This window comes from Mauremys mutica, chromosome 2 (assembly GCF_020497125.1).
Source record: "Mauremys mutica isolate MM-2020 ecotype Southern chromosome 2, ASM2049712v1, whole genome shotgun sequence".
Classification (NCBI taxonomy): domain Eukaryota; kingdom Metazoa; phylum Chordata; order Testudines; family Geoemydidae; genus Mauremys; species Mauremys mutica.
In genome coordinates this window covers 87,172,821-87,191,096 of record NC_059073.1, presented here as the reverse complement: position 1 = coordinate 87,191,096, position 18,276 = coordinate 87,172,821, and the positions used below count along the sequence as shown (strand labels likewise).

At 37.5% G+C, this 18,276-nt stretch overlaps 2 protein-coding genes across 5 annotated transcripts in view; one reads left to right on the top strand and one right to left on the bottom strand.

Annotated features, from left to right (window-relative positions):
* The window catches only part of LPIN2 (lipin 2), a 68,507-nt gene that overhangs the window by 45,951 nt on the left and 4,280 nt on the right, over nucleotides 1–18,276 (top strand). For all 4 annotated transcript variants that reach the window (XM_045003686.1, XM_045003685.1, XM_045003684.1 and 1 more), the window contains 15 exons: nucleotides 1,719–1,826; nucleotides 4,873–4,996; nucleotides 6,609–6,945; nucleotides 7,255–7,354; nucleotides 8,786–8,973; nucleotides 10,379–10,472; nucleotides 10,882–10,951; nucleotides 11,084–11,173; nucleotides 11,373–11,455; nucleotides 12,619–12,763; nucleotides 13,372–13,520; nucleotides 14,055–14,141; nucleotides 15,716–15,868; nucleotides 16,994–17,108; nucleotides 17,961–18,064. In XM_045003686.1, coding sequence (XP_044859621.1) covers nucleotides 1,719–1,826; nucleotides 4,873–4,996; nucleotides 6,609–6,945; nucleotides 7,255–7,354; nucleotides 8,786–8,973; nucleotides 10,379–10,472; nucleotides 10,882–10,951; nucleotides 11,084–11,173; nucleotides 11,373–11,455; nucleotides 12,619–12,763; nucleotides 13,372–13,520; nucleotides 14,055–14,141; nucleotides 15,716–15,868; nucleotides 16,994–17,108; nucleotides 17,961–18,064 — 1,947 coding nt within the window. The remainder of the gene's footprint in view (nucleotides 1–1,718; nucleotides 1,827–4,872; nucleotides 4,997–6,608; nucleotides 6,946–7,254; nucleotides 7,355–8,785; nucleotides 8,974–10,378; nucleotides 10,473–10,881; nucleotides 10,952–11,083; nucleotides 11,174–11,372; nucleotides 11,456–12,618; nucleotides 12,764–13,371; nucleotides 13,521–14,054; nucleotides 14,142–15,715; nucleotides 15,869–16,993; nucleotides 17,109–17,960; nucleotides 18,065–18,276) is intronic.
* The window catches only part of EMILIN2 (elastin microfibril interfacer 2), an 85,394-nt gene continuing 75,946 nt past the window's right edge, over nucleotides 8,829–18,276 (bottom strand). The window contains exon 9 of the mRNA XM_045003682.1: nucleotides 8,829–8,945. The gene's annotated coding sequence lies outside the window, so the exon portion shown is untranslated. The remainder of the gene's footprint in view (nucleotides 8,946–18,276) is intronic.

The window sequence follows — 18,276 nt, the reverse complement described above, 5'->3', positions numbered from 1 at the left end:
ACTGGGCTTTGGACCAGGTTCCTAGAGACTTTCATATTAAAGATTCTCACACCAAATATAGTCTTGGTTACTGAGGACTGAAAGTTGTTGTTCGTCTAATGGTTCAGTGCCTTATGTGAAATGAGTTGATTAATTGTCTAGTTCCTGTGAATAGATTCCACTTGGCACTAACTACCCCCACAAATGGCACTACCTGGAAGTCTTGTTAGTATTCCCAGTGTTTTTGTGTATGTGTAGGAAAAAACATTTTCATTTTCTGGGGTCTTCAACACTGAATGCACTCATGAGCAGTGTGAGGAAGCATATTGTCACCACCAATATACTTCTTGTCATTAAGGCTGTTAATTTAGCACCTCCCGTAAACAGTAAATATTGTAAGTGAAACAAATACTTGCTGATGTTAATAAGTGGAAAAATACATTTTCATCATAATATGTTCCAGTGTTATCACCCACCTACTATAGACTCTTCCCCGTTTTGACTGAAAGGTGTGCAGATGAGTGGAAAAATCATTGTGGTGCATGGAATCTAGAGGGGGCAGTATAAATTGTCATAGGCTATACCTAGATTTTGGATCTCTCTTTTGGACTGAGAACATGCACTGGAATTCTTTAAGAAATGTTATACAAAACCAGGTTGGCCATTTCGCTGATGGAGAAGCAATTTTTGTTTTTGCATATTAAACTTACAGCTGTTAAATCAAATTGCTTTTTAAATAATCATATGCCAGACTTGTCCTCATGGCCTGTGTCCTTTCTTTAGTGTTGCTTTAGTGTTTGGATTTGGGAGGGTGGGGGGGGAGGGAGGGGATAGACGAGAGGAGAGAATAAACTGGCTTCAGAACAAGTTATTCATTTCTAAGAATAATTATCATATTCAGTACACTTGTTCAATTACAAAGCTCTGACTGTTTATAGATACAAATATTTGAAAGGGGCATCTATAAATGAAATGTAGTGATTAGCTTACAGCCATAGTACCATGTGCTTTGATCTCATTAGCGCTCTTCAGCTAATCACAGTTGGACCTGGTGTTGGAAAATTAACTCAGTTACATCCTCTGCTCATAAATGTATCTGAGGCAACTAATAGTAGTATCCAGCATTAGTCTGGCTAACTTCTAGGTCCTATATGACATATATATATATATATATATATATATATATATATATATGTATGTATATATATATATATATATGTATATATGTAACACTGCATTATCCACAAACTAGGCTAATATTCAAAGAATACAGTGTCAAATCTATTTCGGGCATTCCTTTGTTGTAGTATTCTAAATTAATAGATTTTTGGAAGGCTTTTGGTGAGGATCACAAACGTTGTGCTTGAATTTTTCCCCAATTTCAGTTTTTGCTTACATACTAAACAGCAAGTTTGTGGAGGATGGCATCACTTGGTATATGTTTGTGAGATCTCTTAGATTAACACTAAATTGTTTAGTTAAATATGTGGTGAGGGTCATTTTTAAACTTTGCTAGGATCTTTTTTTCGGGTATTAAAGATGGCTGTGTAGGCAAGAAAGCAGCACCTCCGATGATGAACTATTGCTCTTTCTTTAGTTATCTCTCAACTATCAGTCTCTTCCTTTCTCTTTTTGACCTAAGATTTCTGGTAAAAATAATTCAGTTCCTCTAGGTAAGTTGTTAGTGGAGATCTGTCATTGACTCACTTAAAACAAAAATGGTTCTTTTGTCTCCACAGAGGATCCTCAAATTCTTCACCAAAGAGTGAAGAGCAGAAAGAGCCTTTGATTTATCACTCCAAGGATCATTACCCTTTATCTGATGGAGACTGGTCCCCTTTGGAGAAGTAGGTCATTTTATGGTGTCATCTTTCTGTATGATTTTGTACTCTTATGTTATGTAATGCACCACCTCCGTAACTTCTTCTGACCTATAAAACTACATAAAGAAGGGTGCTCAACATCTGTGGCATCCGGGGCTGCATTTGCAACTTAGCATGGGCTCAAGGACTGTGCACAATTTATGTGTAAATTTACGTTTGTTGGGGGGAAAAAAACTGTTGTACTTGTATCATCCTTTCTGAATTAACTAAAGCTGCTGTTAAAGTTCACCAGGGAAAAAATAAAATTGTAGCTGATCATTTTATTCACACCTAATAAATTACAGGAAGAGGGCAAATTCCCAGGCACTCAACCTAAGGTCAGCCACAAATGTGTGTGTGTCAGAGTAAACATTTGTGAAGTGCCTAGGCTAACATTTGTAATAACTTTTGTTAAGTTGAGTTAAATGACAAATTACTCAAATTAAAACAGGACCACAAACTCTAGACAACGCCCAGTCCAGAGCAGAGGAGCAGCCAGTTATATTTGCATAAAATCTCCAGGTTTGTGGAGCTTCAGCCTTAACAGGTATTTGGCATTCATCGCTATAATATCTGTGCTCTTCACAAGAATTAATGAATTTATCTTCACAACACAGCTGTGAGGTAGAGGAATATGTTCCCCATTGTACAGATGTGGAATTGAGATAGACTGTTACTTGCACAAGATCACACAGCAAGTCTGGGGTAAAGCTGGGGGTTGAATAAGTCTTCTGTTTTCTAGTCCAGTTCCTTAACCATAAAATCATCCTTCCTCTCTAGTTTATGAGGCAATCTACCAATTTTGGGCGAGAGAGCAATTTTGGTGACTGAGGGATCCTTTAGCTGTTTAGGAGGAGGTGGTTGTTGGGGAAGGAAAAGGAAGACTTGGCTCCTCCTCTTTGCCTTACAAAACGGTTAGCAGGAGCTTTGAGCTTTTCAAGTGTTAAAGTATACAGTCAAGAGGAGCAAGCCTTCAGCTTGTTCCAGTTCTTTATAGTGCAATACAGAATCCATCAGTTGGAGTAGTGTTTCATTGAAGTATCTGAGCACTGTTCCTTCCATGGATAACAAACTTGTTCTTGTCATGATAGTTAATGTCTGAAGGGTTTTCATGAATAAACTAGGAAGAACACCATCATCCCTCCTCCGGTTCTGCGTGGAGCAAAGTTTCCTTTTGCATTGCCAATCCAGGTGGAGATGAACACCAAGACTTACATGACAGAGGATGGATTAAGCAGAGTGGAACCTGCACCTAGAAATATCCTCACTCATATTAAATCTGTTTGGCGGGATGGGGATTGACCTCTTTGCATCGGGAACAGCAATAAACCGCCCTGTGTCCTGTCCTTGTATCATGACCTGGGATGTGAGGTAGTGAAATGACTTCTTCCAAAGCTGGGAAATTGCTTTTTTCCACTACTCCCCAGGACCGTACAAAATATACGAAGGAGGAGAGCAGCAATGATACTATTGGCTTTCTGTCTGAAGGAGCTGTTGCTCAGCTCTTGCACCTAATTAACTTAGCATTGGATCTTCTGATGAGTCTGCCTCCAACCAGGACCAGACAGGTTCAAAATCAATGCTTGGATGATTATCACACTTGTGATAATCTTGTGCACCCTAAAAAGTCAATCAGTAGAATTTATTCTACTCCTGGTGCAAAGACCAATGTTTAACTAGCACATTAAACCGATGAAACAGGGCTTAAAGGCCCTCCTACAGGAACTCGCTGTGGGTGTATGAATGTTCAAGCAAAAGTTCAAGTTTCTGTAATATGTTATCAGCATATTCAAGAAAAGAATTTTTTCTATAAATCCCAAGATTAAATGCTTCCTTCAAGTAACCATCCTTATTTCAGCCTCACAAGGTCATAGGTCATTCTGCTATTTAGAACAGTACCCATATTGTAATTTAGGAAAGTAGAATTGAATGATCCTGCCTGTCAAAGTTGTCTCAATTGAAGGTAAATTCAAGGGGCAGGGCATTCTTAGGGTTGCCAGGTGTCTGGTTTTCAATTCAAAGTTCAGTAGAAAAGGGGACCTGGCAGTGTCCAGTCACTATGAGCCGGGGCGGGTGGTGCCAAGTCATCAACCCGCACTAGCCCTTGCTCAGCCAGGGCCACCTTTTGCCTGCATTTCATGGGCAGGCAGCAGGCTCCGTGTCAGGTTACAGCTCCTGTCCCAGCCCGGGAGCAGAAGCCCAGCTGGGTGGGAGAAGAAAGTGGAGAGGATCAAGTGATGAGGAAGTGGGAGGGGGCAGAGGAGCAAGAAGGGGTGGGAGCGTGGGGGAAGAGGTGGGACAGGGTCTGGGGAGGCAGGAGGGGGAGAAGTGATGGGGCAGAAGAGATCCGGTTTTCAGAAATTAGTAGGCGTTCTATCATCAGTGATTGAGGGGTGTGGTTCTGTCTCCAAGCTGCAAGCAGGCTGAAATACCATTGTAATGTATCTGGACCTCATTATTCTAAGGAAACTTTCAAGTAAACACACAATATTTTCCCTGATTTGATCATACGCTCTACTAATTTTGTCCCCACTCAACCCTGATGGGGGTGGGGTGTACTACTGTATGCTGTTGTATATTGGAATGTAACCATCTATTTAACTTAACTTGCAGCAATAATAAGACTTTAGTAATGGATGAAACTTTTCAGGCTTTGCAAACTGGAATGCTGTCTTTTGTCTGGAACATGGGAATTTAAAACATATTCTAAATTAACAGGAGGAAGTACATCTGTCTCATGATTGCAGCTAAATCAAATAACTTTAAAAAAAAAAAGAGAGAGAGAGAAAATTGTGGGGGATTATACTGAGAACACTTCAAGTACAATGAAGAAATCTGTTTAGTGTGATCACTATGTAAGCCCCTGCATGTGATTTTCATTTTAACTTAACTTCTCTGTCTGAAAACCTAACTGGGCTTTTTGCCCTGTTGCTGAATAATTGAACCTGTGTTAAATGAGGGAAGACTAACAAAAGTAGCTGCACAACAAATGCATTTTAAATACTGTAGTTTTCTGTGTTTACTCTGATAGCCCTTTCTCAGACCCAGTCTGTCCGAAAAGTGATTCTGAACTAGAAGTGAAACCTGCAGAGAGCTTGCTTAGAGCTGAATCTCATATGGAGTGGACATGGGGAGGATTCCCAGAATCTACTAAGGTAAAGTTATTTACAGATGAATTTTTTATACTGTCTGGGACTTTTAATGTGACTGAATTTTGTCTTCCTTAAAACTCTGCATTTCACATTAGACTATTGGGGAAAACTGAGCAATTGTAAATAATTCAACAGAAATAGCATGAAAACAGCACCCTCTTGTGGCTGGCTAAGCTGAAGGCTTTTTATTGATTTCAAAAGCAGGGCTGCAAAAATCTTCCAGAATGATCTTTAGAGTAAAAATCTATAGCTCTCTAATTTGCTGCTAGAAACAGAAGATAATTTTAAAATGATGCATTAGATGCAACAGGAATGATCAAGTCTAATGAACTTTTTTGTAAAAGATAGGACCAGGCTCATTCCAGGGGAATCATGCAAATTCTAATATAGGGAACTTGATGGCTGCTCACCCTCACATTGTGGACTTTTAGCTACAAAATGCAGCCCCACATAGGAGTGGTCCTGAATAGGACAGGTGAAGAGATTTGCTGGACCTGTACATCCTTAGACAGCCCCCTTTATAAGTGCTCCTGGCCTTCCCCAGTAGAAGCCTGTCATAAATCCACTGTTCTCCAAACTGAGGCAGGGAAGTATAATGTAGCACCTTCTCTGTACCCTCGAGAGATGATGAAATTTAGGCCCTAAATCCATAGACAGCTCTGTGTGAGTGGACCGCTGTTCTGATGCAGAGCCTCAGTGAAGTTCACTGGGCCCATTCATACAACAGTGCTTTTGGAAAAAGGCTGTACATGAACATTATTTTTAAAAATTGGGTTATTATTGAGAAGAGACATTTTGACTATAAGCAATGATCTATCATCATCAATTGAAAAGTCAGGGTTAGTTTGAATGTATCAAAAACCTATCTAGATTTGTCACTGCATTTCTTCAAAAGTGACCTATTGGGGAAAAAATGGGGAAATGGAGAGCTGGTTTTAATGAGGTCTCTCTTAATATAGCATCATGAATTCAGGTTGTGCTAATTACTCATACATTCCTCACCAGTGACAAGGGGGATTGAATAGGTTTCCTCGTTTTTATATGCTAAATGGTGTCTTAGCCAGGCATTTATGGTAGCACCAAAGTGTGCTAAGTGCTTTCCTAAGAGAAAAAGGCCCAGTCCCTGGCCTGAGTTCACAATCTAGATAAATAAGTAAAGGGCAGGAGACATGATGTAACATATATACAGTATGTGTAAAAACAAAAAGTGCAAGTATAAAACATAAATTAAAATGACAAATATTCACATCTTACTCTTCAAGCTTGTCAGTCAGGAAGCTTCCTGTAGGCATCATGGTAGAGGTGGGCCTTCAGGAAGAACTTGAATTGTGGATGAGCTTAGAATATAGAAATATGGACAGATTTTTATACTCTGAAACTGGTGAACAAGTTCCTATGTGGTTGGCATTTCTGGGACTTTATTAATGAGACTGCATGTGAAGTTGCTAAAAGGTACATTAAAGTTTAATCCAGCAGGCTTTTGACTTTTTTGGTTTGAAAAGTATCATCTCTGGCATAATTACTATAAGCACTTGTTAGCTAATGTTCAGAGCTGAATAAAATAAATGACATATTGCATGAAAGTACATGAGAACAAGATCTTTCTTCTTTTCAGATAAGTAAGAAGGACAAATTGGAGCATCCTAGAACAGCTACCATTACCCCATCAGAAAAGACTCATTTCAGGGTCATTCTCAGCTCTGATGAAGTTGAAGATGATTTTTTGGTGAAAGATTCTGTCTGTACGGTACTGAAACCTGAGCCAAGAACTCATCCTCTGTTTAAGCAAATAGAGGTTAAAGATTCTCTTGCATCTGCAGTCATAGAACCTCTGCTGGAGATCCCTCAAGAATCATCTATGTTAGATGCTGATCCTCTCCCCAGCCCATTAGTAGATAGTCCTTCAGAAGCAAAACCACCAGCAAAAATGGACTCTCCTTCAAAAAAGAAAGGTATTCATTTTGTATTTAAAAGAACTGGTACATTCCCACAGAGAGTTCTGTGAAATTTGATGAAGTTATCCCAAAACTGTAGCTTTACACTTTCAATTTTGAGATTTAAATACAACTAACATTTTTAATTAAAAAAAAAAAAAAAGGAATCAGAAAACCTCACAGACTACAGGCCAACTAACCTGCAGGCATTCCTGTTTAGATTCCTATATGAACAATGTTCAGAGTGCAGAAAACCGTGCCTCCCACAGCACTGTATTTAATACATGTATTAATCTCAAACCACCTAATTGTTATGACAATCAACAGGGGTGCACAAGCGAAGCCAACACCAAGGGCCTCATGATATTTACTTGGATGACTTAAAGGCTTTGGAACCTGAAGTTGCCGCACTCTACTTTCCAAAAAGGTAGCTTGGAGTTAGTGTTCTCATATGGCAAGGCTTATATTGCAAAATAATGTATCTGTTAGTTTTAGGAGTGGATGAGCCAATTGAGATAAAAGAACTCAGCCAATCCTTGTTCAAAATTCAAGCCTGTCTTTGAGCTTTTAGAGTATATAATAGGATAAATCAATATTGAACTTGTTCTGTATATCTCTCTGCTTCTGATTTTGGCAAGAAGGAGAGAGAATGAAATATGATGTGAAAGTTTGCAATTGTGGTATTTCTATCCCAGCTGAACCGAGAAAGTGCTGGGGCCTTGTGGGAAACTTTAAACTACATAGCTATTTTGGGAAGCAGTATTATTCCCAGTAATTTGTCTTAGTGCTAATGTGTTTTCCCATGTAACTGGCATCACTGTTTTCATGGAGTGAAATTTGTATCCTTAGTGTTACAAAATAACTCTGTTTATATAGTAAGAAAACGTATGTAACTGAGTTAACCCTTTTTCATATTCTATGTAGTTAAAATGTTTTAACTCCTAAGATACTCTCCAGTATGTCTTTCTAAGAACACGTTTAAAAGGAAACATCTAAATTCTACAGGCTTTACAAACGGTCATAAAGCATCTAGTATATCTGCTTCATTTCAGAGAGAATCAGTAGCAGTAGAAAAGGTGAAATATGATACATCTAACAGTTTTGAGAACAGGAGTACTCGTGACGCCTCAGAGACTAACAAATTTATTTGAGCATAAGCTTTCGTGGGCTACAGCCCACTTCATTGGATGCATAGAATGGAACATATAGCAAGGAGATATATATATACATACAGAGAACATGAAAAGGTCGTGGTTGTCCTACCTACTCTAAGAGGCTAGAGGGTTGTCCTACTCACTCTAAGAGGCTAATTAATTAATTTCAGTATCATGAGCATAAAATAGTATTTGAGCATTATTAAGAGTTTATCTTTTTTTTTTTTTAAGTTACTTAATTACTGATCTTTAGGTCCATGCACCTATTCAGTTTTCAGACCATTGAACAAATAATCTCTATCTATTTATTAGAGCCTGATGGTTTGGTCTGGATCATTACAAAATAAGTTCCTGTCACAAAGAATATGTCAGTAATGGTAGAGTAGCTGACATTCCATTTTAATATTTCAGTCCTGAGATGAAAGGAAATGTTAGTGAGAGAAAATACCTTGTGTGAACATCTGAGTGCACATCTGAGTGCACAAATACTCAGATTTCCTTTTTCAGAAAAGAAAATTTGGCAATTGTAGAACAAATCTTTAATTTTGTAACAAAATATATTTGAAATACAAGAATATGTAGTGCTGCAATTGCGTTTTGTATCATGTGCTGCACGTAATACTGTGGTTGCATATAACTTAAAATACATGCATATGTGTATGCAAGAGAATTACATACACAAAATGTGAACTCCTTTCCTTTAGTGATTCTGATCCAAGTTCCAGACAGTGGACTGAGTCGGATACCCTCTCTGGTTCCCAGTCACCACAGTCCGTGGGAAGTGCTGCTGCTGACAGTGGCACAGAGTGCATGTCTGATTCTGCTATGGACTTGCCTGATGTCACGCTTTCTGTCTGTGGAGGTCTAAGTGAAAATGGAGAGATCTCTAAAGGTATGTAAGAAACTAAGTCAAATTAAGCCAGAAATATGAATTGAGTACAGCCTAATTAAGTTATTTCAGGTCGTTAGTACTCTTATTTTAGAAGACTGCCATATGAAGCTTTTAGTTTTTAATTTTGGAAGCATGAGAGACCCGAAAACATGCTTGTATTTTATATGCTTTGGGTAAATCAGCTACTGTGGAATCATATATACAGTATAAAACTCTCAAACATTTGCAAAGGATAGATGATGTGCATTCATATTATGGGGGGATCAAGTCAAAACTAGACAAGAAAAGCTCCTCTTCCTCACAGCTATTTCTCTCCTTCTGCTGCACCATATGTGAAATGTCTGACCATCTTTGGTACTGGCTCCCTCTGCGTTGCTTGCTTTGCCATTATATTAAGCTGTAAAATTGTATTTGTATCCCATTTCTTGATAGACTTTCTTTTTAATCTCTTATTCAGCAAGAGGAAGGATGGCAAATGTCATCATCTTGGACTTTAGATATGAAGATTCATCTTCCTTTCCCCTCACAAAATATTTCCTTATCCTTATCTTTTATGTCACATTGGTTTTGTCTCTAGACTTTCCTGCTCAATTATTCACACTCTGTAGAAAGTGAAAGTTAACCATACATGCTTCTTACTCTTTTCTCCTTAAATGTCACTTATTTCCTGAACATAATGGGATATTTGTTAGCATATGTTTTATTCGATATTCAAGTTTTGCCATAATATTCCTCTCCAGTGGTCAAAGGCAGCTTAACTTTTTTTATAAAGTCCAAGATCGATACACATTTTGAATGTATATCTTGGTGATGTGATTTGTATAAGGTATAAAAATCAGACTTGAATTATAAAGCTATATTTAAAAAAAATCTTCCTCATGCAGGGCTGGGGGGGGGGAGAGGTTAATGCACTGGGGGGAGAACTTAACTCAGTAACATTGAATTGCTGTAAAACTGCATAGTTGCTGCCAAAGTCTGTTATCAGTAATGGATACTTATTGGCACCCACAAAATAATTGTTGCTTGTAGATCAGTGTGTAGATTTCATGATTTGATACACTTACTTTTTATTTTTAAAAAGAAACTTTAAATCAGTCTCACTTCCCTCCTGTACTACTTTACTTCTCGTTACTGTGACTGGTGGAGTGGGGGTCTGGAAGGTGAGGCCCTTCTGCAATTGAGGAAATGTTCATGGGAGCTTTCACCTTTTTCACCTATGACGTGGACCATTTTCAGCATCTCTTTTGGCTGATGTTAGAAAATCAGCAAAGGTAATTGAAAGCTCAAGGAAAAGGATTTATTAGTTTGTATACAAGACAACAGACTTACTAAAGGCAATCTCAAAAAGAGGAGGCAAAAATAGTTAATGTTTAACTAAATTGATAAAAATGTCCTTGTATTGCAGAAAAATTCATGGAACATATTATTACTTACAATGAATTTGCTGAAAATCCAGGACTCATAGACAATCCTAATCTAGTGATAAGAATTTACAACAGGTAATTTCCCATTACTATAAAATGTTTACATGTCATATAGCTTTCCTTTTTTAGTAATACATTTTAAAGGTACTATATCTTTCAGTTCCAGTTCTAACTTATATTTCCATATGTATTTTGTATTTGTGATCTTTTTGCTCATGCAACATGCCTTTTGAATTGCAGGTTAAAGTCAGATTTGCATCTTCTAAAGCAAGATCTTGCAGCATTTGTCACTAACAGTAAACAGTGTGCATTAGGAAAATATTTGGCCTGAAGCAAACATTAGTTGCATGTTTTTATGAGCAGCCTACAACAAAAATCAAACTTTATTTTTACCAAGCAAAGAGCATGTTGCACGCTAATCAGTTATTTCTACTGAATTCAGTCCTTATTGTAGCTTCTCATCAAGACTATCTCCTTAAACCAGGTACTATAACTGGCCATTGGCTGCACCCATGATTCTCAGCTTGCAGGTGTTCCAGAAAAGTTTGCCTAAGGTAAACTAATACAAATTTATACTTTAATGCAACTTGTACGTATAGTAATACAGAACTATAATTTTAATATTTGTGTGTGTGTGTGTGTGTATGTATGTATACACACAAATTAACTAAACTAAACATTTTCAGGCTACAGTAGAGTCTTGGGTTAAAGACAAGATGCCCAAGAAATCTGGAAGATGGTGGTTCTGGCGCAAGAGGGACAGCATGGCCAAACAAGTAATTGAAGCCTATTTTATCTTTTAATAGTTATGTGAATCAAAATCAGATGTGAAATTTTGCTCTTAACTGCATACGATGGAGTAGCAAATTTACTGTTTATGTGATAGCTATTTGGTTATGCCCAAAATTTAAATTAGTTCTTGTCAATGCAGATGCCTAAAATGTTGGTATGTTCTTGATTCTTGTGCTATCTTAGCCACCAGAGGCAAAGGAGGGGAAGTCTGAGGCACAAAGAACAAATGACCTGCCAGCAACTACAAAAGAACAAGTTAATAGCAGGTGTGTTCCTGTCTGAAGATTCCTTTGCTGACTCAATAGTGTCATGATTTTTGAAGAATTCAATGGGGATTTACTGTAGGAAGAAATGTTTCCTCAGAGCTACTAAACAAAAACAGATAGTTTTGGCCAATACTTCTGCAAGAAACTGTGTGGAAGTAAACAGTTTAGGCACTAGCTATGCATACTAACACCTTAACTCATATGAGAATATGTAGGTGTGTGGTGTCTGGTTTCTTATTATAAAATCCTAATGTTCATTGGTGGATTTGCACAATGAGCCCCCCCACTTTTTTTGGTAACATACAAGTATCAAACAATAAACATAGTATTGAATGTAATGAGTCAGTCACCCAAGAAGATAGTTGGAGACTAGTAGTAACCAGCACAAAACTTCTTTCTGCCTAGTGCTGGCTGTTACAATAAGTCCCCATAATATTTTATTCCCCTTGCCTCTCTTCCAAGATTTTAGGAAGGGAAGAGAGTAAGGTTTAAGAAAGTATCTAAGTGTGCTATGGTGGTAGGAATACCCCAAAAAACTTAAATGTAACTCCAGTTATTTTAAATCCTGAAACTTTAGATTAATTGGCAAAGAAATAAAAACATACAAGGTAATCTTTAGAGGTTAGCCAGTAAATTGTGTAATTTATAGCCCACCTTTAATCTTTGGTTCTCAGAGATCAGTCATTAGGAATTATTATAAAGTACTGCCCAATATCCCCTTTCATCTGTGGTGTAACTAGTTCAATAGCACAGCAGTAGTGACAAACAGGTCTCATCTCCCTACCCAACCTTAGTCAGCTCCAATGTAAATAGCATTGTTTCAAGGCTTCTCTTCCCCACCCTACTAGCATACACTAGCCCTGGTTTGACACATGCTAACTGCAAATCTCACTAATCTGTGGTTGAGTTTACCATCGTAGTGTGTCTTAGCCAGATTAAGATGTTGTGGGCATTTTTGTGTGTGTGCAAAATACACATTCTATCCATAGATTAAATCTGTACACCTGAAGGGCTAATTTTCTCAAGACCAGTGGCAAATCCTTGATACAAGCAGAAAATCTTGATACTTAAAATTGGTCTTACACATATGAGAAGACATGAGTTTTAAGCCAATACAAAAAATCTTCTGCAGCTTACTTTTATTTTGGTTGATGTCATATTAGGCCGACAGAAGATGATTCTTCTAGTGATGAAGAGTCACAAGAGCTGAAAGAATCCCTAAAAATAGATTCTGTCCCAGTGGAACATGCAAACCATGGGAACACTATCTCTTATAAGAAGTCACTTAGGCTGTCTTCAGACCAAATAGTAAGTCGTATATTTTTGCATGTTGCAGCTCTGATAAGTGTATTTTTTCATATTGAGTTCTTCACTAAACTTACTACAGTAACTACTGAACTTAAGTTTCTAATAAAAATAAAGTAGGACCAGAATCACTTATATGGAGTCCCACATTTAGCACTTTGGACAAGGAACAGCCAGATTTAAAGGACGAGTGAAAGTTAACTCAGTAGTATAGAATAGCAAGGATTTTTCAGGAAGGAGATGTACATTGACTTTTTTTTAATTCTTTTTTTTTTTTAACCAGAAGATAATTGATGTAGAATAATGCTAAAATAAAATTGAGGATAGGTTCCTTTACTAGCAGAGGGAGAAAGTTAAGAAATTTCCAGGATTGTTCCTTTTGGTAGGCAAGAGGGTGGGTTGTTGTATCTGGATAGTGCACCAAGCTAACATTGGATTCTTGTGAAATGGCATTAATTTGAGGACACAATAAACATATAATTACAAATTATATTTAATCTGATCACACAAGTAGATGTGTATGAGCACCCACGACATTTCCTGTAGCTCTTTTGCTATTTATAAATTCTTAACTATGCAAAACACTTTAATAATTTTGGTTTATTTTAAAGGCAAAATTGAAACTCAGAGATGGTCCAAATGATGTTGTGTTCAGTATTACAACCCAATATCAAGGTACTTGCCGCTGCGCAGGAACAATATACCTCTGGAACTGGAATGACAAAATCATCATCTCTGATATTGATGGAACAATAACAAAGCAAGTACCATTACATCATTTTTGCTTTTATTTAAATTTTGGATGATATGTTTCACTGTTGTTTATAGCACCTTCCTTTGAAGAGCTTATAAAGAGTGATTCAAAGGGAGCTTGAATCCAGCCTGTCCTCTAAATTTACATCATAGTGAGAATCCCAGTGAAAGACTGCTGATTACAGTGTTCTTCAGTGTTCTTTGACTGTAATTTGTACTTTTACTTACAGTAATCTATGATGAGAGTTTTGAAAGAATATAAATGTATCACCGCTGGCTTTCAGTGATATCCTGGATTTTTTCCCCTCCAGTTTAGTGGGTAGCTTGAGACTGGGTGTAGTGGCTTGCTACTGCATAGTAGGCTCACTAATGGCTCAATCCAGACTAGCTACCAAAGCTTTGCTGTAACCGCTAGAATCTGTTGCACAGAGATTCTTTGAATCTTCCACAAATATTTGTTGCAAAACAAATTCAATGACGTGTATTTTCTTAATGCAAAATCTCTCTTTGTAAACTTAGTTCCGATGGTTCTTGTTTTTAGGTCTGATGCCTTAGGACAAATTCTCCCACAGCTTGGCAAGGACTGGACCCATCAAGGCATTGCAAAACTCTACCATTCCATCAATGAGTATGTATCTTACTTTGAAGCAACCGGGTATTTGGAATTACTGACTAATAGAGTTAAAATGAATCAGATTACTGAGTTTCTGATTTAGACCACCTTTTCATGACCTAAATAACAAAAAATAAGTTGTCTGTTATAAACTACGTTATTTTACATTAACAGAACTTTCTAAAACACATGCTATTGCTTTGCCCATGAACTACCACTTTCCCTGGTAATTTGATCTTTTGCATTGTATTTCCAAGGAATAAATTCAGATTTTAGTTTTAAAAATTGTAATTTTATAATAGAAATTCTAAAGACCTTCTTAACTGTTGTGCTGGTTGAGAAGCAGAATTGTAACTGTTCTTCAGATTGCAGTGAGTGTCTGTTACACTTTAAAAGAATCATGAAAACACTTAACTATTTTGTAAAATTTATTTGAAATGTAAGTGCTGAGCCTAAACTGTGTGCTTTCAGTTATTTATATCTTACATAATTTTATACATGTAAGTTACTGAACTCCAGATGTACATTGATCCTGCTTCTTTAAAATGTTCAGTTCTTTGAAAAGCATAGTCTAGTAATCTTTTAAATTGTTTAAATTTGTTAACTTGACAAATATATTTTTCCCTCCTGATTTGGTCCTTTGTGTGGCAAACACTTTTCAAAAACATATTGACAGCACCATCATTCACCAGCAACCCTGGGAATAGTATTTAACTGCATTTAGTATTGTGCCTGAGGCATACAAGATGAGTAATTGTTTGGGGATATTTCCAAATAATTTATTTTTAATGGAAGTTTTTTAAGTTGAAGTTTAGAATCATTGCCTTGACAGATTAGATTTGAGGCCTTGGAACCTTCATGTTGACCTCAGATATAATGCAAAGGGCCAAAAGTTGCCTCTTCATGCCCATTACTGTCAATGGGAGTTGGGCAGAACTTCAATATCTTACGCGTTGGAAGCAGCAATCTTGGCACTGTGGGCCAAATTTCATAGGCCTCTAAAAATGCACTTGCATCCACTTGCACACACAAGACCAACACTGTGTACATGCTCAAATGCAGCTTTTTTTCATGTGAATAGACGTGCGTGCAAAGTCTGCAGGAACATTTTTAGAGATTTACTGAAAACTCACTGTTCAGCAATTCTGACGTGACATACTGTAACTAAATATTTTTGCCTACAAGCAACAGCAGAACATTTTAATAACCAGAAATGGAGTCCTTATCTGCAAATGCACGTAATAATTGCTATAACTAATAGAGGGGGTTGAATGAGAGTTGGATATAGGTTTGTTTACAACATTAATTTTTTTTTGCCAATTATCCAGAACCACCAGGTTGTGCATAAATCTAACCTGTAATAGTGTGATCGAAGTACTTAGTACCTGCTCTCCTTTTCCCTTCTCTATTAGGCTTGCTTTAAATTATTACAGACTCTTCAAATTAGGGACAACCTCCTCTACCTGTGCATGGTGAGTGTACAATGAGGTTACTGCCCTGATTGGTGATATGGCACTACCATAATAAAGTGATCTTGGCAAAACATTTCTTTGGCTGGAATATAAACTAAGCAGAATATTCTTCCTTAGGAATGGCTACAAGTTTCTGTATTGCTCTGCTCGTGCCATTGGAATGGCAGATATGACAAGAGGGTACTTACATTGGGTGAATGACAAAGGAACAATCCTACCCAGGGGCCCCCTGTTGTTGTCCCCCAGCAGCTTGTTCTCGGCCTTTCATAGGTAAGCACATTGGTAATTTTATTTGTACTGAGGAGGCAGGGAAGTGGGCAGAGAGAAATAGAAAAGGTGTGAGGAACTGAGTGAAATGGCTGCTTTATGAACTATCATTATGCCATTGTTCTTATTTTTACCCCTGCAAACTGAAGAGGGCCCATGGCTTTATTATGACCCCCTGAAACCATTTGCTGATTCCGAAACGTTTCATTTGCAATATGATGTTTGTGATCATATGCATGTATTAAAAGCTGTTACAGCAGGTAAAGTGTCAGTCTGGTAAAGGAGGTGTTTGTCTACTCCTCTCCCTCTCATCCTGTGACTTACATACAGAACCTTTATGTTAAGAGTATCAGTAAAATTCTGCCAGAGAAGTATGGCTGCAAGAATTGCAGAGTTGAACTTCCACAAGCTAATCTGGATTTTCCAGCTTTTCACTACCACACTGGATGGTATTAGAACCGTGGGAATTCTACATTGTAACAAGAATGTAATGATTAATATTACTTCTTATAAAGAACTCAGAAATGTTCAGCCTTCTAGATTTGTTATCTAAATATCTGAGACAATCACTGTTGGAAACTTCAGTAGACTAATCACTTGTCACTGATGATAATTAAGGTAAATGTAATATAGTCTTAAGAAAAGTAAAATAAAAATGAACTGACACAGTAAGTTGCAGCTAGCAGTGGCCCCAGTTCTACCACCCAGTAGTCACTGGTAAAACTGCCATTGTCTTCATTGGCAGCAGGACTGAGAGTAGGCCTAATGTGTTCCTACATATTCTCACTTGCCATTTTTCCTGATCTGTTTAAATGATCCTCTGAGGAGGCAGAGACCGTGTCAGAGCAGTTATGAATTTGGTATGGCATGAAAATTTATGTGCAGAATCTGTTGACCTGCATTTTACTGGGATTGTCAATGAAGGAAAAAGTGAGTTATGTTTTATTCGTCTTGGGCAAGTGGATTGTTTTTTTTTTTTCTTTTTTGTACAGCTGGTACAATATCTGTACATTGGAAATTTCAGCCACACAATGTACTGTGAGAATGCAAACACCAGCTGAATAGGGGGAATTACCCCTCTGAAATGGTGATTTAGGATTCAGTGATTGTGTTCAAATTTTATTCTAGGGAAGTGATAGAAAAGAAGCCTGAAAAGTTCAAAATCGAGTGTTTGAATGATATCAAGAACTTGTTTGTGCCGAATAAACAGCCTTTCTATGCTGCTTTTGGAAACAGGCCCAATGTAAGTCTGCACCTTTCTAATTGAAGGGTCAAAACACCCAAACAAATTTTATTTGTGAAGCAAGGGAAATAAGGGTTTTTTTGGTCCTTTTACAAATGTAAGAAGGAAATTGAACAGCTTTAATTTTTTAAACACCTGATGGCATTTCCTTTTTATGGCCCAGTCATACAAACACACTTAGAAATAACTTGACTCGTGCAAGCTGTTCTACTGGCTTTGGTGGAACTACATGTATTAGTGAAGTTACTCACATGTAAATGTTCTCAGAATCTGGCCTTTAATAAATATAACATTCCATCCTTTGGTGTTTCTGCAGTGGTGTTCACTACGGTATCTGAGAGCCAAAGTTTATTAATTCCATAGCAACTCAATGCAGAAACTTTATTCTTTCACACAATTCTCACTTTCCTCTCTCCCTGTCTTGTCTTCAACCACACAAGTACTGAGCCCTGAACCAGCAAGGAAGGGATGGGCCCCAAAAGTATTGCTTTTCCATTCCATTAATGGAATATTCCCCCCAAGAAGCATTTTGTCATTTGTGGCCTAAGGCCTAGGAACAAATCTTACTTCCCAGACTCAAGCTGGAAGTTCATCTTATTTGCTGCTGTATATTCTAATCCTTTCTATGCTGTCTAAGATTTATGGCTTCTAAATATGTCTGATGCTTTGCATGTCTTATTTTTAACTTTTGAAGAGACAAATTTCAGTTACTTCAATCTACTTTTAAATGTATCTATCTTCATGTTCTTTCTGTAAAGTTTTTTTTTTCTATTGAGCAGTGCTCACTCACATAAGGGAATCTGAAAGCAGAGTAATAACTTCCTTCTGCACCACTGTTCATGCTTTCTGCAGGATGTATTCGCCTACACGAAAGTGGGAGTCCCAGACTGCAGAATATTTACAGTGAACCCAAAAGGTGAACTGATCCAGGAACGGACAAAGGGAAACAAGTCCTCGTAAGACCACTTTTATTATTTCAAATGGTCAAAAGAAGTGGGGAAGGGCTGAGCTTCAAGCAAGGCAGTAACCATTGTAACAGTGATGCTATAATATGAAATCTTAAGGAATTGTGTGAAATCCTGCCTACTAGAGATCTTCAGCCTCAGATATGTACTGAAATGTATTCAGAAAGAAAAATGTAAACTAAGTAAAATGGAAAATAGCTTTT